Source organism: Pimephales promelas, chromosome 25, assembly GCF_988280905.1.
Source record: "Pimephales promelas chromosome 25, fPimPro1.hap1.1, whole genome shotgun sequence".
Classification (NCBI taxonomy): Eukaryota; Metazoa; Chordata; class Actinopteri; order Cypriniformes; family Leuciscidae; genus Pimephales; species Pimephales promelas.
The window spans coordinates 11,744,101-11,762,842 of record NC_142793.1 but is presented as its reverse complement, the minus strand read 5'-3'; the positions used below and the strand labels follow the sequence as shown (position 1 = coordinate 11,762,842).

The 18,742-nt window shown below is 37.0% G+C and overlaps 3 protein-coding genes across 3 annotated transcripts in view; 2 read left to right on the top strand and 1 right to left on the bottom strand.

Annotated features, from left to right (window-relative positions):
• The first annotated feature begins 182 nt into the window (after positions 1–182).
• Positions 183–4,906, top strand: slc25a44a (solute carrier family 25 member 44a). Its single transcript, XM_039669665.2, has 4 exons — positions 183–423; positions 1,351–2,049; positions 3,594–3,721; positions 4,169–4,906. Exons 2-4 carry the CDS (start codon positions 1,413–1,415, stop codon positions 4,358–4,360), a joined length of 957 nt encoding a protein of 318 aa, XP_039525599.1. The 5' UTR covers positions 183–423; positions 1,351–1,412; the 3' UTR covers positions 4,361–4,906.
• Positions 4,907–6,452: 1,546 nt separating this feature from the next.
• Positions 6,453–11,562, bottom strand: skic8 (SKI8 subunit of superkiller complex). Its single transcript, XM_039669666.2, has 10 exons — positions 11,213–11,562; positions 11,091–11,118; positions 10,883–10,988; positions 10,622–10,794; positions 10,092–10,240; positions 8,448–8,541; positions 7,335–7,428; positions 7,152–7,244; positions 6,990–7,068; positions 6,453–6,670 (listed from the first exon to the last, which is right to left on the bottom strand). The coding sequence occupies exons 1-10, from the start codon at positions 11,222–11,224 to the stop codon at positions 6,581–6,583; spliced, it is 918 nt and encodes a 305-aa protein (XP_039525600.1). The 5' UTR covers positions 11,225–11,562; the 3' UTR covers positions 6,453–6,580.
• A 5,170-nt stretch (positions 11,563–16,732) lies between these two features.
• crabp1a (cellular retinoic acid binding protein 1a) overlaps positions 16,733–18,742 on the top strand; it is a 12,284-nt gene continuing 10,274 nt past the window's right edge. The window contains exon 1 of the mRNA XM_039669189.2: positions 16,733–17,114. Coding sequence (XP_039525123.1) covers positions 17,042–17,114 — 73 coding nt within the window. The 5' untranslated portion in view covers positions 16,733–17,041. The remainder of the gene's footprint in view (positions 17,115–18,742) is intronic.

The following is an 18,742-nucleotide window of genomic DNA, read 5'->3' as shown; positions in this document are numbered from 1 at the left end:
GTAGCAATTTTACAGTAATAGACAATGTGAAGATTGTTAATTGTAAAAAGAAATTGTTTTTCGTGTTATTTTTTCATTTGTATAATATTAGTATAGTATATATAAAATATAGTATAAAATATAGAATAGTATGTGTATATACTAAATTTTATATTTCTTCCTGTGTCAATGACCATCAGCAGGCAGCAGAGGTCGCTCGCGGTCGCTCGTCCTGTCAGTGACGTTTGAGCATGCGCCGGAAGTGTGGCGGAGCAAGTGCTCGGCTCGATCGACATGACTTTTCATCAGGAGCTGCAGGCCGCTGATCGATCAGAGAAAATGCATTTTTTAGAGGAATATTAGCGGATTTATCTCATGACAGGACCGCACAGATCCGTTTGAGGCCGCTGGATGGAGAAACAGCAAATATGGCGAGCTAACCGAGTGAGTTACTGTGTGTCCGGGAGGTCAAATGAAGTGTCATGTAATTCTGACGGGCGAGATTTTTTTTTTTTGCCGGGGGTGTCAGGTGGTATATTGTCTTGTGTAATGCGCATGTGCAGTTCTAGAGGGTCGGCGACATAAATGACAATTATCCATGTACTGCATTTATAAGAGTAAGGTCTAATTAGGATAGTACTGTACATTCTGTCAAAAATATATTTTCTTTCTACAATTGTACGATTGTTAAGTCCTTTTGGGATAGATCGTATGAGTGGTTGAAGACAAAACATGGAATACCTGCCTTTGACTATCACATTGTTAAATTTGGACTACAAAAATATTGAATCTTTCGTTCATCTTAAGAATTAAAGATATTTTTAATGAAATCTGAGAGCTTTTTGAGACTGTCCCTCCATTGACAGCTACGCAACTACCACTTTGACGCTTTAAAAAGTTCATAAAGAGATCGTAAAACTAATTCATATTAATTGAGTGGTGTAGTCCAATTTTTCTGAAGAGAAACAATCGCTTTATATGATGAACAGATTGAATTTAGGCTTTTGTTCACATATAAACATAAATTTTTCATCAATTATTCACACATAAACATTAATTTAATCCAAAATATCTTAAAATATGAAAGTCTTATTTTAATTTGGAACAGCATGATGGTGATTAATTAATGACAGAATTTTTTATTTTGGGGTGGACTAACCCTAACCTTCTTATAACAAGAAAAATAAATAAATAAAATACATTGCCATGATGGCAAAAATGCATAGTTCACATCTCAGATGTTATATATCATACACTATGTTTTGTTTACACGTGTCAAGACATTATCTCTGCAGAAGAACATTACCCAGCTGTCACATGACATTTGAACTCTGTACCTTCAGCTCTATGACAAAACATTTGTCATTTCAGGTTATGCGGGAGAGGAGCGAGTGTGCGTGCGTGTGATTTAGTGTGTGAGGTCATCGGCCGCAATGATGCAACAGAAGCGCAACATTCAGATCATTGAATGGGAGGATCTGGACAAGAGGAAGTTCTACTCGCTGGGCGTCTTCATGACCATGACCACACGGGCCGCCGTCTACCCGTTCACCCTGATCCGCACCAGACTGCAGGTGCAGAAGGGCAAGTCGCTCTATAACGGCACCTTCGACGCCTTCTGTAAGATTCTGAAGGCAGAGGGGGCGCGTGGCCTCTACCGAGGGTTCATGGTCAACTCGTTCACACTGATCTCAGGTCAGGCCTACATCACTACCTACGAGTTGGTAAGGAAATATGTGTCCTGTTACACGTCCGATAACACGGTTAAGTCTCTGGTGGCGGGCGGAGCGGCGTCACTGGTGGCCCAAAGCATCACGGTGCCCATCGACGTGGTGTCCCAGCAGCTGATGGTGCAGGGGCAGGGGTGTCAGCTCACACGCTTCAAACTCAAACCCAAGATGGCGATGACCACGTCCAAAAACAAAATCACATTTGGTCAGACCAGAGACATTGCGGTTCTGATTTTTCACACGGATGGATTTCGGGGTTTTTATCGCGGATATGTGGCGTCTCTGCTCACCTACATACCCAACAGCGCCGTCTGGTGGCCCTTTTATCACTTTTATGGAGGTAAAGAAAATAAATATTTAGTGATGCATCAAAATTGTTTTTCTTAAAGCAGCATTAGGTAACTTTTGAAATTTTGCTCTCGGGGTCCCCCTACAGTTGGGAAACAGTATTGTCCGTGTCCGCCTAATCATGTATTATTTACTTGCAAGAATGTAGCCCTACCAAAATTATACACACCGTTAAGACATAGGCTCACTGATTTATTTAGCTTTTGACGGCCAGCATCGGTCGGGCACCCCTCCTCCTCCTTTAGCTCACGCCAGCGAGCGAACGCTGGACCAATATTGATCCTCGTCCTGCCTTTTATTTGGTCACTCTCCCTTTTTCTCTTTTTTTTTACTGACTTCCAACCAAACCTTTGGCTTCTTGGCTTTACATGCTGCTTCAGCCATGACAACATACAGAGGTAAAAAAAATACGCTCGTTAGCCTCGCACGTTAGAATTTGAGGAAGTGTGGGAAGTGATGTGTGCCGTAAAGCAGTCAAATTTTGTAGTTTTTTTTTTGTGCTTGGGTTCCTACCCGAAACCCGAAGTTACATAGTGCCAGTAAAAGCGATACAGACACTGTCATGCTATTGTAAGTTTATGTACCATCACAAGGGTTTTGGAAAAATATTATAAAGGTTGAAAAAGTTACATAGTGCTGCTTTAAAGTCCACATTTATGTAATTAAAGTAGGGCCGTCAAACGATTAATCATGATTAATCGCATCCAAAATAAAAGTTTGTGTTTACATAATATATGTGGGTGCACTGTGTATAATTATTTAGTATATATATATAAAAACACACACATGCATGTATATTTAAGAAAATAATATTTTTTATGTACAACATATTTATATTTATATATAATGTATTAATAAAATCTAATCTAATAAAATTAATTAAATCTATATACAGTATAAACATGAAAATATTTCTTAAATATATACAAGCATGTGTGTGTATTTATATATATAAAATAATTATACGCCCACATATATTATGTAAACACAAACTTTTATCTTGGATGCGATTAATTAAATTAAATGAATCGACGCCGATTATGTCATTAATGAACAAATAAGCCTGAACCTCTTTTAGTTACCTTTCAGTACTGTTTTATTGATAAATCACAGAACAGTGTTTATGTTTCCGTGTGCCCGTGATGTGCGAGCAAGTTACAATGCTGCAACGCATTTGTTTAGAACGCAGATTAATTAACATGTACAAATTCACTTTGAAATTAATTTGTGGTATGTTTTAGCTTACCTCAAGGGCATCCAAGATGTAGGTGTCTTTAATAGGTGTCATATAATGCAGGTCTATGGTCACCACCTCAAAGAGCATGCACAGAGAAGTCCACATTAAACATGATTTAATGACTCGTAAATGTAAGTACACATTAATGGCCTGAGACACGAAACGAGCGGTTTGTGTGAGAAAACGAACAGTGTTTATATCGTTTTTACCTCTTGTAATCACAGCCACGTCCAACTGATCTGAGGGTGCGAGTAGGTTGTTTAAGTATTAACATTTAAACACACTGTGTGTGTTTCCAGAGCAGCTCTCTAAACTGGCCCCTGCCGACTGTCCGCACCTCCTCCTGCAGGCCGTGGCGGGACCGATGGCTGCCGCGACAGCCTCCACCCTGACCAACCCCATGGACGTGGTCCGAGCCAGAGTACAGGTACAAGCACAGCCAAATCAGTCACTTTAAAGTGCCTCTATTATGCTTTTTCAAATATTAAATTGCATACAGCATGTACTAAAGCTGTTTGGGAATGTAAAATAACTTTTTTAAAGATCAAAGTGCTTGACAAATAAAGAGATGGTATCTTTAAGAATTCTATATGTTAATGAGCTCTATTATAAACTAACCTGACTTATCTCTGTGTACTGATGAAGTTGATAGACACTGTTGATCATCATCAGGTTCAGGTTGGACTTAATCATTTTGATAATGTGATCATATCACATGTTTTTGCTACAAATAGTATATCACACTTCTATTTAAAAATGCAACATCTGTTCTTGTCTTTCAAAATGTGGCTCTTTAAAATGCATTATCATGTAATAATTGTGATAAATACAGAGCTGAGCTTTGTGAGATAATACACTGCGCGCGTGTTTGCAGGTTGAAGGTCGTTCGTCTGTGATCGAGACGTTTAAGCAGCTCCTGGCCGAAGAGGGAGCGTGGGGTCTCACGAAGGGTCTCTCTGCACGCATCATTTCCTCCTTGCCCACGTCTGTCATGATCGTCATCGGTTACGAGACACTGAAGAGACTCAGTCTGCGTCCTGAACTGGTGGACACTAGACACTGGTGAAAACACTGACGCTATACCTCAGCCTTTTAAACAGATGCCTTTTTTATTTTCTCACCATTTATAAGGACCAGGCAAATGTGAATCGATTTCCTTTCTGGTGGATTTTGTATATTTTGTGACCTTTCTTCTGTTCCCGTGAACTCTGGCCCATACTAGTATTTTGTAACGAGACGTCATAGAGCTCCTTATTTGTCTTTTTCGCCTGGTATGTGTTTGTTTATCAGAGGTTTTGAAGTGAAAAATACTTTGACATGGTGAATTTGAGACTTTCTGGTGAATCTCATGCAGTGCCCTTCACTTCATATGACGGGAAGTGAGGTAATCACATAAGAATGAGTCCGAAATCTTAAAAATGCTGCTCTCGGAGGATGATTTCCAAGGCATCAAGAAAAGCAACGTTAGCTTCACTTCCTGTCTCCTGAGAAACCTTCATCTGATCCATTTTTTAAGGCAGTACAGATGTATCCTTCGCTGCCTTTGATATCCCACAGTCCGGTGCTTTCCATCCCATGACAGTTGAGCTAAAAATAAATATGGTGCCTGAAAGTTGTGGTTGGTGGTCAGTTTGTTTGTAAATGTACGTTTTTGACCAACATGTACAGATAGATATTACTGTTGTATTAAATATTTGCTTAACAACAAAGCTCGCTCTATTTTGCTGTAGATTTTTAGTCCGTTACACACTGCCTTAGAAGTTTGTGAAATCAGGCAACCTTTGTGCGCAAACGTCGCCTGTAATCATTGCCTGATAAGGCAACAAGTCAGCAGCCTACGTTTTGGGACGCAGCCCATAGATGGACTTTAAACATTTGAAACCATTGGGAATTTTTAATTTTCTGATTTTCAGGTTGTGAGATCACACACTGTACGTTTTAAACCCTGGGTTTGTGCCGGTGTTCACACAGAATGCGTTTTTGCTGAGGCCAAGTCTGCTTTTCTCCTTTATTTTTCGATTTAATAGATCTCCAGGGAACTGGTTAATTTTTTTTTTATTTATAACTGGCTATATAAATTGTTGTTTAGCACATTACTATTTGTTTCCAACGTCAATTATTGCACATTAAAAATATATAACGTAGATAAAATCTCGCTAGCTAACCACAAAATGTTAGCCGGAGTAAGAACCAATCAAAGGTCGTGTTGTTACCTTGTCAATTTGAGTTGGCCAATCACATCATAATTTGAACCTTTTTACAGTCCTGAACCGGTGCCCGAAGACGTGTGAAAGTTTCTGACTGTAGAAAAGCAATGAATATCTAATAAGGCAAGCCTTGACTAAAGATTGCTGTAAGTTATTCATGGTTTTGGAAATATCAGTGCAAATTTATTGTGAAATTCATGACTGCAAAGATTTAAAGCAAATACAAATTTACTAATAGTATAATATCCTATTGGCTTGAAACTGCTCTTTGTGTGCATTCATTCACTATACAATGATTGTTAAAATGCAACAGGATAAATCATGTAAATTAATTTCTGAACCCAGGGTTCAAATTGTGTGAAAATCATTAGTCAGAAACTTAGAAAGTATCATGTTCTACTGTATGACAATTCAACCTCATTTGGACTATATTATACCCTGTCTTTCACTTTCAGAACTGTGTTTTGGGGCCAAAACTTTCACAGATGATATGTTTTATAAATATGCTTCATATGCCACAGTAGATTGTTTCTAACTGAATCTGTGTGTGAATTAATCAGGTGTGAATTAAATGAACCGCACAAGAACAGAACCGTTTGGGATTTCTTTGCTAGTGTAGCTCACAAACACTCTAAAGCAATAGTCAAGTTCTGCACTGGATTGTTAAGAAAATAATTTTTACATGTCTGCTATACAGTAAAAAAAAGTATGTTAATTGCTAATGGTGGTGCAGTTACATTTGGTGGCATGTAGAGGGCGTGAATTGATCAGAAGAGCCATGTTTGCACTAAAGTCGTGTAAAAAGCTGGAAATAACAGGGAATTTTAACATTTGATTTGATTTTAAAGTCATTAATTAAAATATTAAACTATAATGATTACCATACTACCTAGTAAAAATGTCATCTGTCAAAATGAACGTGTGAATCCTGAACAAGCGAGACAGCGAGAAGTTTTTTAGAAAAAAAACAACATTTAATTGTATCACCAAATATAGATGTTGACATTGCAATGAAACTATGAAATAAAAAATCATTTGCATGCATGTTGTGGTCTTGAGTGGGTGTGGCTATCAGAGCTTCACTTCGGACAGTCGTAAATGTGAATGGCTCGGTCATCACCGGCAGAGACGATTTTTGAGCCTGTGGGGTTGTATTTCACACTCCAAACCTACACACACACACCATAATTGAACATTTTCAGCATCCTTCCTCCTCAGAAAATAATTCTAATATGCTGATTTTCTGTTCAAAAAACATTTCTTATTATCAGTGCTGATTGATTTTTTGTGGAAACCGTGATAGTTTTTTTTCAGGATTCTTTGATGAAAAGAAAGTTCAAATATACAGTATTTATTTCAAAAAGAACTCTGTTATCTTATAAATTGCACTTTTGATCTACTTTGTATGCACCTTGTTGAATAAAAGTACTATTTTCTTTAAAAAAAAAAAAGTTTTCTCGTACTGAACGGTAGTGTAACGTCACTTACCTGGTCCTGATGATCAAAGAACGTGTTCACACATGATCTGCTGCTTGTGTCCCACACCTTCACACTCTTATCAGACGAACTACAAAAAAGCAACAAATAAGAGTTCAGAAACACATAAACTACATTTTGATTTCCCTTCATTTGAGGTGCATCAGCTCTTACCTGGACACAAAGTGCGTATCGTCGGGTGAAAAGGCCACGTTCAGCACCCAGGACCCGTGACCGCTGAGTGTCCCTGCAAGGTTAGCGTGTTGCCTGTAAGATACACAAATAAACAAAAAATGTGAGACTCAGAGGTGCTTGGAGGTGAAAGAAACACATAAATCAGCTTGAATCCAAACGTACACGTCATAAATCTTGATGTAGCCATCGTCTGATGCGGTAACCAGCAGCTGAGAGTCTGGAGAAAAGGTCAGAGACCTGATAGGCATCGCGTGACCTGGGAAAAACAGCACATCTTATTTTCATCCCACTTATTGGCTACTGTACCTTTAAGACTGTGTGGTATAATTAGTAATGAAGCAGTACAATCACACTACTTGTCACAAGTTAAAAATAATTAAGGATCATGTGACACTCAAGACTGGAGTAATCACATTACATTTTAAAGCTACACTGTGTGATTTTTACCCCCATCTAGGGGTGAAAAGATAAATGACCATCCAGTGAATATTAGTTTCTGTTCCTCTCAATTCCGATTTCGTTTTAACTCCTACGGTGGCCAATGTAGTCCAAGATTAACATGGCTTCCAGTTCGACCTCGTCCATGAGTGTTAACTCAAACGTAAACACGAAAGGCGAAGCTTGAATTAACGGGTATGTCCCTCTTTGGCTAATGTACTTTCAAGATGGCGGGGTAACATGGCGACCGACACTAGAACCCCTTACCCGTATGTATTTTCAATGGCATATTATACACTCACGAGAATACTTTATTACTCGAACGAAGTAAATATACATTAATGAGCACATATATTTTTGAAAGAACTAAGCATTTTTAGCTAAGAATAAACTAAAAGAGTTACACAGTGTAGCTTTAAAGCGTTTTAAAATAAAAAAAAGTTTTAGTTTGAATTGTAATAATATTTTCATATTTTTACTGTATTAGCAGAAAAAAAACTTCTTTCACAAACATTAAAATGTCTCAATTATTCCAAAAACCGAAGCACATCTAACATTCGACATTATTTCCAGTTGTACTTTTTGGAGCAAATGAAAGGGACGAGTGAGCGATGGAGTGACGAAGGAAGACGAAGAGGAAAAAGGGAGTCGCGCAGTGACAGGAGCCCAAAGTTTACGGCCCTTGAGGGACGGCCAGAGACGCAAACAGGTTTTTCCACCGCATTCACGTAACCCATAATCACTCTAAATGCATCTAGCAGACCAACGGACAGAACGGACAGAGCTTTAATAGAGGAAACTAAAGACAGCTTGAATCATGTGGGAGACGATTTTCACCTTCCAGCGTGTGCAGGAGTTTCCCAGTCGCAATATCAAATATATTAATGATTCCGTCTATTGCACCGCTGGCTAAGTGCTTTCCGTCTGGACTCTAGAGAGAGAGAGAGAGAGAGATTAGGGCCTGGAAATATCTGTACATTTTTTTGAAAAATCAGCATTTTTTCAAATATTCACTTTAATGTGCAGTGTAAATGAAATTTGGACTGTGTAATTTGTGATATTAGTTCCTTTTTGAACAGAACACCAAAGTAAACCTTGTTTATATGTTTCCCACAATCTTTAACGTCACTTTCCCGCCAGAACAAGCCTGACTGAGTGGCAAAAGATCTGCTGCGTGACTGGATTTAATAGGGGAAACTGCGAAAATGCGACTAAAACGAACAACTTTATCAATTTAAACTAAATGTTGGACTAAATATAGTGTTCCTTACAACTTACTAAAGATCCAGTGATCCACGGATATTGACATGCGACCAGGAATCGTGTTGACTGACATTTATGTTTGCCTGATTTTGACACCGGGGAAATAAAAGCAATATAGACCTAAACATAAAGCAAATTTGCCTGTGAACGCTTTATATAAATGCAATATAGGTAGGTCTAAATCCGGGTGATCACTTATATCAGTGTTAAATATATATAGCCTATATATCATCATATCGTCCAGCCCTAAAACTTTAAAGTTTTTTTGGTCCGTGTTTATTAAAAAACATCCAATAATGCAGAATATGCAATGATAAATATTTAATTGATGAGTTGTTAATATATATAACAATACTAAAATATACGAGTATGGTTTTACAGCTAAATTCAGCATATTGACACAAAATGCTAACTGCAAATCCACCTTTCGCTGACTGGAGTCCAGTTGTTTCTGTGAATTGCATCGATCCATTTGCTCCTCTTTCTATAGCAGTCTGTAAAAATATTCCTCCGATTTTTTTGTCAAATCTAGTTGCACAGTCAATCGCAAAGCTCTTTCCCACTTTATATGTGTTGTGTTTGATTTTCGCGGCATTCACGCTAATAACAAATACAGCCGCTCACTCTTTTTGCCACTCACTGCGAGTAACTGCAGGCCGACGGTGATGCCACGCGGATAACCTCTATACATTTCCATGATTGTTTTCATTACTTGTCTCATGGTTAGTGATTACTGGAAAATAATAGCAATTACACTCTTTTTCTTGCTAACAAAATATTTAAGAGCTGAGCAGAGCAAAAACATGCACGTTCAATATGTTCGACATGGATTTTAGACTGTTTTAATTTTACTTCTATGATTTTTTTCAAATTTCAACAAGACAGGAAATTAATCGTTATACATAAAAGTCTATGATCTTTCGTATGTTTGATCAATGCATGCATATTATTCTGAAGAAAAAAGATTTTCTTTTTTGCTTTGAAATAAATTACATTTTAAAATATATTCAAATAGAAAACAGCTACTTTAAATTGTAATAGAATTTCACAATATCACAGTTTTTACTGTATTTTTGATCATAATGTTTGTGGCCCAACACCAATGTGCACTGAATGTTCTATTTTTTTTTTTTTTTCACAGAAATAAAACATTAGCGCCATTGACTTTAAATGCTATCAGACTATCGTTACCCATTTCAGACACTCAAAGATTCTTACATAGGCGATGCTCAGAATGAATTTCCCTCTGGTGTCCAGCGAGTACTCCTTTTTCCCGCTTTCCACGCCGAAGATGTTGACCTTCCCTAGATGGCTGCCAGTGGCGATGTATTTGGAGTCAGGAGAAAAGGCGACTGCCCAAGCGTCAACTGCAGACGGGAAAGAAAGAGTTTGTCACACAGGTGTTACTATACTACTATACTATTATAGTTTTTTGTATTTTCTATGTTTCAAAGTTTAAAAAAATTGTTGTGTTTATTATTTTCTTGTTTTTTTTAAGTGCCTTTCTGGTGCCTGTCTTGCCTTTCAGGTAGAGTTAAATATAGCTGTTTGTGAATAAAGTTATTGTAATGTTATTATCTGAACTGCCGAAACGAGTTGTCCGTAATTCCAGTCTCACTTCGGTCTTACAGTTTGCATGATGCCAGCCTGGTCTTCATAAGGAACAACTATTTTGACCCTCAAACACTGTAGATGTAGCCGAGACTGGAAGAGTTTGGATTGTGTTGTTGAAGTGACGAGAAGCTCACCTGGACCAGCGTCCATGGACTTTATCTGTTTACCAGTCTCCAGGTCCCAGAGTCGAATGTGAGCGTCAAGAGAGGTGGAGGCGGCGATTGCTCCGTTCTGACTGATGTCCACTGACACCACACCCAGCTGGTGACCTTCCAGCGTCCACTGCAGCTCCAGCTTTTCGTCCGACCTGCGAACCATCAGAAAAAGTGTCGTATCTTCAGAAAAAATAAATAAAAAATGTTGACACTTCAGATGCACTTTGTTCATTGATTTACCATTTCCACACTTTTACCAGGTCGTCCAAAGATCCGGTCACGATGGTTTCTGACCCGTCCTTCTCGCTGCGACCCCATGCCGCTGTCCAGATGGCATCTTCATGAGCTGCAGGGGCAAGAACACGGTGTGTATTATGCCCAAATATTCTGGCTCACTAGATTCGAGCTGTAACTCAGAACATGTGTGTGTGTGTGTGTGTGGACTCACCATGCTCCTGCTTGAATAGTATACTGTACTAAAAACAGAACATTTCACATATTTACATCACATACAATCAATATTTTTATTATCATACTATAAATACTGATAAAACGTGTGTAAATATTCACCTGTGTGCTCATAGTCTTTGTTTCGAAATCTATTAGTGGTGGAAAAGAGCTCCTATGAGTTTATAAGCGCGTGTGTGATCCGTTTTATGAGTTATTCCGAGTTTACAAACTCACTTCATACACAGATGCTAGCGTATCTTAGCTTTTGAGTAAATAAACTGCTTCTGTAAGCGTTCGACGTATCCTGAAGAGGTATTAGTGCGTCTGCGATAAAGTCAGATAATCCCTTAGATTTGTTACATACATCAGAAGAAGAATTAAAGCGCTTCGTTAACAATAATAAACGCCCGCACTGATCCTGACTAGAGAGCCGCCATGACACCTGCGCGCAAAGCACCATGGGAACAGACGCCTGACTGCGCCCTCTCTGGTTCAAGTCATGTCGGAAATTTGAAATATCGTACTTGACCGCCACCACAAAGTCGTAAATACCATGGTTTAATACCAATGGGATGCTCGGGATTTTCTGTAAACCCCGATCTATACGAGTTGGTCATTTCTTTTACTGTCTATGAGGTGTATCACTGAAAAACATGGCGGAATAGCAAAATATTTACAGGTATTTAGCAGTGACATTGTTAGGCTTTTTTTATTATTATTTACAACAAAATGAGAAAAAAATAAAGAAATATATATATATATATATGAGACCATTTCACAAGATGTAAACAACAATGGTCCAGAAACACTTCCTGTTTCAGTTTGTAACTGTTTTCTTTATTTTACATGTAAAGAAAAATATCTTAAAGATGTTTGTTTAACTTTTTGATTCAGTTTTAAATGTTCTGTTGGTTGTATTTTATCCCAGCTTTTATGTAGTGTTAAAAAACTGAAACAGGAAGTGCTTCTGGACCAGTGTTGTTTACATCTTGTGAAATGGTCTATATATATATATATATATAATAATAATAATAAAATAATAAATTAAATTCATTTTAATAACAAAAAATAATTAAATTATTAATAAAAAATTTAATAATACATTTCAATAATAAAAAATAATTATAAAATCGCTTTAATAATAAAAATTAATTAATTTAAAATAAATAAACAAACAAATAAAATACAAATACACAAAGCATCCATACAACAGGTAGGGATTGTAAAAAAAATGTCTAATATCAAATAAATAATAAAACGAATGATAAGTAAGACAATAAATCTATTTAGTATTTATAATAATTTTAATTCTGAATATAAAAACATGTATAACAATTATTTTATTTGCATGGCTAAGAACTAAAACTGTACATAGGCAATCTCTGTCGGACTGACCTCTTTTATGGTTTTGTATTCGGTTTCTGATGACAGGATATTTTAAAATGTATATTTGTTCTGTTTTCATGTCAACTCAAAAGCCATTTGTTCTGCTGCTACTGTCTCGAGGCACTAAAAGTGAGTCACAAAAGAAAAGCAGAAGACATTTAAACACAGACTAACTCAGACGAGACTTCTCCCTCCGCAGCGTAACGTGATTACAGAGCAGTCGAATCGAAGAGCTCTCCTCTGTGTCGGAGAGTTAGACAGAAGGAAGTCCATATGTTGTGCGGGATTTTAGCCCTTTTATGTCTGGAGCAGTGAGAGTTTCTCAGCTGATGCCCTTTGAGATGCAATGTGCCTCACAGAGGGAATTCAGCATCGACTGACCTAGATCTGACTGCATCGCAAGCGAGAGAGAGAGAGAGAGAGAGGAAGAATGTGCTGCTTTATGGCTTTGATGAATGAAATATGGTCTTATTTTATGGCTCCGTCCTAACTGCTTATACAAGACTGCAGCACTTGCAACAACAAAAAAAAAGACTTTCCGTAACATTCCCATGATGTTTAGAATTATTTATGACTGATTTGAATGGCTATGAGAGAGGCTGATTGTATATTGTCACATTCCAGCATGACAAGAACTACCCTGGCCCCCCTTACAAAAGAGTACTGTACCACAACACACAGTGATAGAATCAGACGGTACTATATCATGTTACTGTTTGATTACCATATTGATATACCATGGTGTATAGATAGTTGCCCAAGGTACTTCTGTACAACGGCCAGCAGGGATAAGAAACATGTGCTTTACACTCTTCCCAAAATATATGTTTCACTGTAAAATCTAACATTGTTCTTACTAAGATTTTTTTTAACTTACTTAATGTCCAATAATTAGTTGAACTTACTTACTCAGAAAAACCTTGTAAACATTACTTGACTGGTTTAACCCCATAATTGTAATGGTAAAATAAAGCCAAAAGTAATAGTGGGAGTACACTTCCTCAGATCACAGATCGAATTAAGTTAAGTTAGTAAAACTTTAAGTGATTAAGTAAGAATAACTTGATGCAATTAAGTTAGGCTTACCTAATGAAATTAAGACGATGAGTTTGCATAATAAAATCAAGTAAACCTAACTAATTGGTTTTTACAGTGTGGAGAAACAGAGTTTGAGTAAAAAATAAATCATTTTAATTTTATTAATAATCATAGTAATTTTATTAACGTACATGAGGTGGAAAGCCGGGGCAAGTACATTGATATAAAAATGTCTAAGTTTAAAACAATCGTTTTAGCAAAGTTTGTACTATTTTCTGTTTATTTTGATGAATATAATATTTAATTTCTGTTCAATACTCATTCCTCAGAGGAATTCAGTATTACTGCAATATCGGTGTTTGTCTTGTTGCAGGGGAGATTGTACATTTTAATGGACTATTTGTCTTAGTGGAGTTTTTCATATAATATTTAAGTAATTTAAATCAATATTTCATTTCCTAACTTTTTTTTTTTTCATTTTGTTGAGTAGCTGTGTAATACGTGAGCTAAAGTTGGAGGGCATCAAAACCCACCATAATTTCAAAAATATTAGGCATACTTGACCTCAACCACAACATTTTAGTCAAAATAAAATTCACTTTTACTTTAGAGCTCCATTAAATCCTCAAACTCAATGATCTGTTTTCCATTTGTATGGTGGTTAATGTGGGTCTGTTGCTTTTAGCTCATTTTTTGTGTGCTCTAGCTCCATAAATACAGTCAAGTGAAATTATCATCAGTGTTTAGCTGTAATTAGTGCTTAATTTCATCATGTTTTTGTGTTTGCTCAAACCAGAGCATTTTCTCAGCAGAACAGCTTGTTCTGTTTCTCAAGATGACACGAGACGAAGAAGCTGTTGGTCTCGAGATGCATTGTACTAAGCATTTAATGTGCCTTCTGGAAAGCAGTTAGCGTTTAAGAGGTTGTGGAGTTCATTTGTGTCCATCTTGGAGAAGAAAAGCTCAGCGTGCGGCGTCAGAACGAGCTCTCGAAGCTTCTCAGACTGAAGCTGAAAAATGACTGCTCCTGGTTTCTCATGGCTTAATACACTGAAATAAACTTCACCAGAGTGAGGAAGCCTTTTCACAGCCACTGGAGTGTTTATATGTGGGAACCGAGTTTTCGTTCAAGGACTTTTGAGGGCAGGGAACGGTAGAATTGAAATATAAAGACCTTCATGCTGGACAAAGCACAAAGCTTGTGACCAAACCTAATTAAGACCTTGTACAGAAAGTATTTTGTCATAGCTGTGCTTTAGTCCGGCAGACATAATGAGATGCATGGCATCCAGGAATTGGTCTAATGTTGCTGTCAAATGCTTTCTGAAATACTTGATTCTGATTGGTCAACCAAAATATTTTAGCATAATGACCGCAGTGCTAGTTTCATGTTTCTCCTATAGCAAATGTTATTGTTTTGTACATTGTAATACATGTTTGTAATATATTTGTCTTAGAGTAGTAATATGCTACTAAAATATAAAATTATTTAAACTCAAACATCAAACTTTTTTAAATTTGTTGAGTAGCTACATAAGATAATGTGAAGTTAGCCGGTCGTTAATCACAAAATAAACCCTTTAAATATTGACTGACATTTGAGTTGCGTGTTGTAGTTCTGCTTTAGAGGGCATCATTTCTAAAATATTAGGGATGACTTCAACCCTAAAACATTTTAGTTAAATTCTTCTACTATTACTCCATTGTTATTATATGATAAAACAATTAAAACTCAAATTAATATTTTGTGACACACAAAAAATGCAATTACAAATTTATAACTATACCATTTTATTTTATGAGTGTGGTAAAGTTTATCTGATGTAGATGATACCCATGATACCCCTAATAATATATTTTTTCTAATCTAAAATTTATAAAAAGGGGATTTTTAATTTTTAAATAGGGCATCCCAGTAAAATACCTTGCTGGCAAGTTAAAGTAGTGTGTAAGAAAGGGTCAGCGTTTAGGTGGACTAAATGATTGGAGAAATCCAGCATTCGTCACCAGAGAAATCGTTTTTTAGTTGTTTTTAACGAGCTCAAAAAAGGAAGAATGCATGGATGAATACGATCAATAAGATACATTTCGAAAAATAGCTCGAATTTCCACTTCATGCCAACTTTAAATTCATTGCCCTGGCAGAATGTTCCACTTTTTTTGTATAAATCAAGTGAATAAATCTACAACTGCTGTACGACAGAATACACCTTATTTTGTATCCTTAATATCCCTTAAAGGGATAGTTCACTTTGAAAATTTTTTATATGTTTTAGCTGTTTTAGTAGGTGTCTTTGTTTCCGCAATATTTTCAATTTTGATAATTTTTTTATTTGTTTTAGGTCAAACCGTTCTTGTCTATCGGTCATATAATGGAGGTCTATGGTCACCACCTCAAAGAGCATGCACAGAGAAGTCCAAATTAAACATGATTTAATGACTCGTAAATTTTAGTACACATTGATGGCCTAAGACACGAAACGAGCGGTTTGTGTGAGAAAACGAACAGTATTTATATTTTTACGTTTTTACCTCGTTATACCAGCCACAAAGCGCCTGCGCAGTCAGATCAGTTGGACGTGGCTGTGGTAACGGGATAAAAACGATATAAATACTGCTCGTTTTCTCACACAAACCGCTCGTTTTGTGTCTTAGGCCATCAATGTGTTCTTACATTTACGAGTCATTAAATCATGTTTAATTTGGACTCCTCTGTGCATGCTCTTTGAGGTGGTGACCATAGACCTGCATTATATGACTGACAGACAAGAACGGTTTGACCTAAAAATGTCAAAATTGAAAATACTGTGGAAACAAAGACACCTACATCTTGGATGCACTTGAGGTGAGCTAAACCATATCAAAAATTAATTTCATAGTAAACTATCGCTTTAATATTAAAGATACATATCTAAAAAAAAAATCTACATAAGAAAATGTCATTTGTTTTAAGGTATTTAAACTGGGAAAAGACAAAAATACTCACAAAGTCAAACTCTGGCATAATATCAACTGGCTCATGCAGACGGACTGATACAAATCTGAAGTTCATTGCAGTGGGACAACCATGTGATTTTTCCGAGTGAAACCTGTCACCTGTGTGGAGGCGCTTCTACACAAACACAAGTGTTAAAAATCACAGCTTGAGTGTGTCACGGATCACTGGACACATCGGGACGGGAATACAGTGATGCATCCCGTACCGAACTGACGACACACCCACAACACGGAGTGATTTACGGCTGAGGGATGAGAGGGAGACATTAGTGGATGGTTTTGTGGCCGATGCTGGAACAGGTTGCTTGCAGTCTGAACGGTGAGACAGCAGCTCTGCCAGTGGGCGGGAGAGGGAGAGAGAGAGAGAGAGAGAGAGAGAGAGAGACAGTTGAGGCGAGAGGGGAGGGACAGGGTGAGTGAGAACATAAGACAGAAAGGCAACGGACGATCACAAAGAGAGTAGAAAAGGAGAGTAAGTGTAGCGAGGGACCAGAGGAGAAGACAGAGCAGGACAATCTGAAGCTCAAAATGCCTCCCAACTTCGCCGGCACCTGGAAAATGAAGAGCAGTGAGAATTTCGATGAACTTCTGAAAGCTCTTGGTAATATTACATTTCATACATTACATATCGGCTTGTCATCTCACCTGCAGGCGTTCACGTCAGAACATCTCGGAGAGGATAGAGAGGCTAGATTCAGCTCTCGAGGAGATGTTATCATAGACTAGAATCATGCGAGAGGGCTGATTATTCACATTTATCACGATGGACGAGGTGGTTAAAGTGGGTCACATGATTGTTAAAGTTAACTGAGGGCTTTGTGTTTGGCATGTTCACTTCAGGGGTTTGCTTCAATGTAAGACAGGAAGGTCTCAGAACGGTTTGGAAAGAAACATCAGGCAGTCTTGAACAAAACTCTGGGTGTGACAGAGACAAATTTGACATTTATGCATTTGGCAGATGCTTTGAGGAATGTATTATACGTGTGTTCCCTTGGGATCAAACCCATTGTGGTGGCGTTGCGAGCAATTAGTTGAGCTACAGGGACAATTTTATTGCTTTTTCAAAGCTCAGCACATTGAAGTATTAACTTTGTCTCAAAAGTGTAACAATTTTAGTATATTAATTAATTTATTTGTTATTATTATATTTATTAATATGTTGAATTAGCATTTTTATCCTTCTATTTAGCTTTTTTTTTTTTTTTGCCCACCACTACCCAACCCCCTTTGGAGGACAATTTTATTTTTAATAAAGCACAGAAAAAAGTTTGTACAAAATATATTACAATGCAGACAATAAATGTATATACAGTATTCTATTTAGCTTTTAATTTAATTTTTTTTAGTATTTCAACTTAATTTCAGTTAGTTTCCAAGGCAATATTTATCATTTTCATTAACATTTTTAAAATGTTGAATTAATTTATATATTTATATAATAATACAAATATATAAAATTTTTATATTTATATAATAATTTATATAATATTTATATGTATATTTTGGGGTTTTGTTTCAGTTAGCAAAAGAACGCTGTCTCAAAAAATAGTCACAAATAAAAAAATCATTCACATAGAGTAAAAGTATCGGAAAAAATTAAAAACGCTCAGGGGTGCGTTTCCCGAAAGCATCGTTAGCCAACTATGGTCGCAAGTTCCATCGTTACCAATAGAGTTCAATGGAAATTCCGACCATAGTTGGCTAACGATGCTTTCGGGAAACGCAACCCTGATCATTTGGTCCTATTGAGATCAATGACTTTTGACATGTGAAAAACATGAGAAAAATGTGATTTTTGTAAGCAAAAACTAACCTTTTTTTTCTCTATGCGATATTAAAAAGATTCTCTTTAAGAGTCTTCTTACCAATTCACAGGTTTAAAATAGGCTGTATTGAGCCGTCACACTATTTTATGAGAATGTGCATAGATTTGAAGCTGCATTTTTGGTTGCAAACTGCTGTTAATGTGATAAAATCTCACAGATGTTGCTGGTTTTAAACCACAGAGGCTGAATCTCTCTGAGGTGGGTATACCGGGATGAGCTGAGGAACACCCAGATTGAGAAACTACATTTTCAGAAGTCATTCACCCACTCACGTCTTTCTGTAACAACCGTGCTAAGGTCCAAACCAGAGCAAAAACTATTCAAACACTCCCAGAATTCCTCAGATTCATCCTGAGGGATCCTCATGGCAGAGAGCTGAAACAAACTCTTCTGAGGACATTAT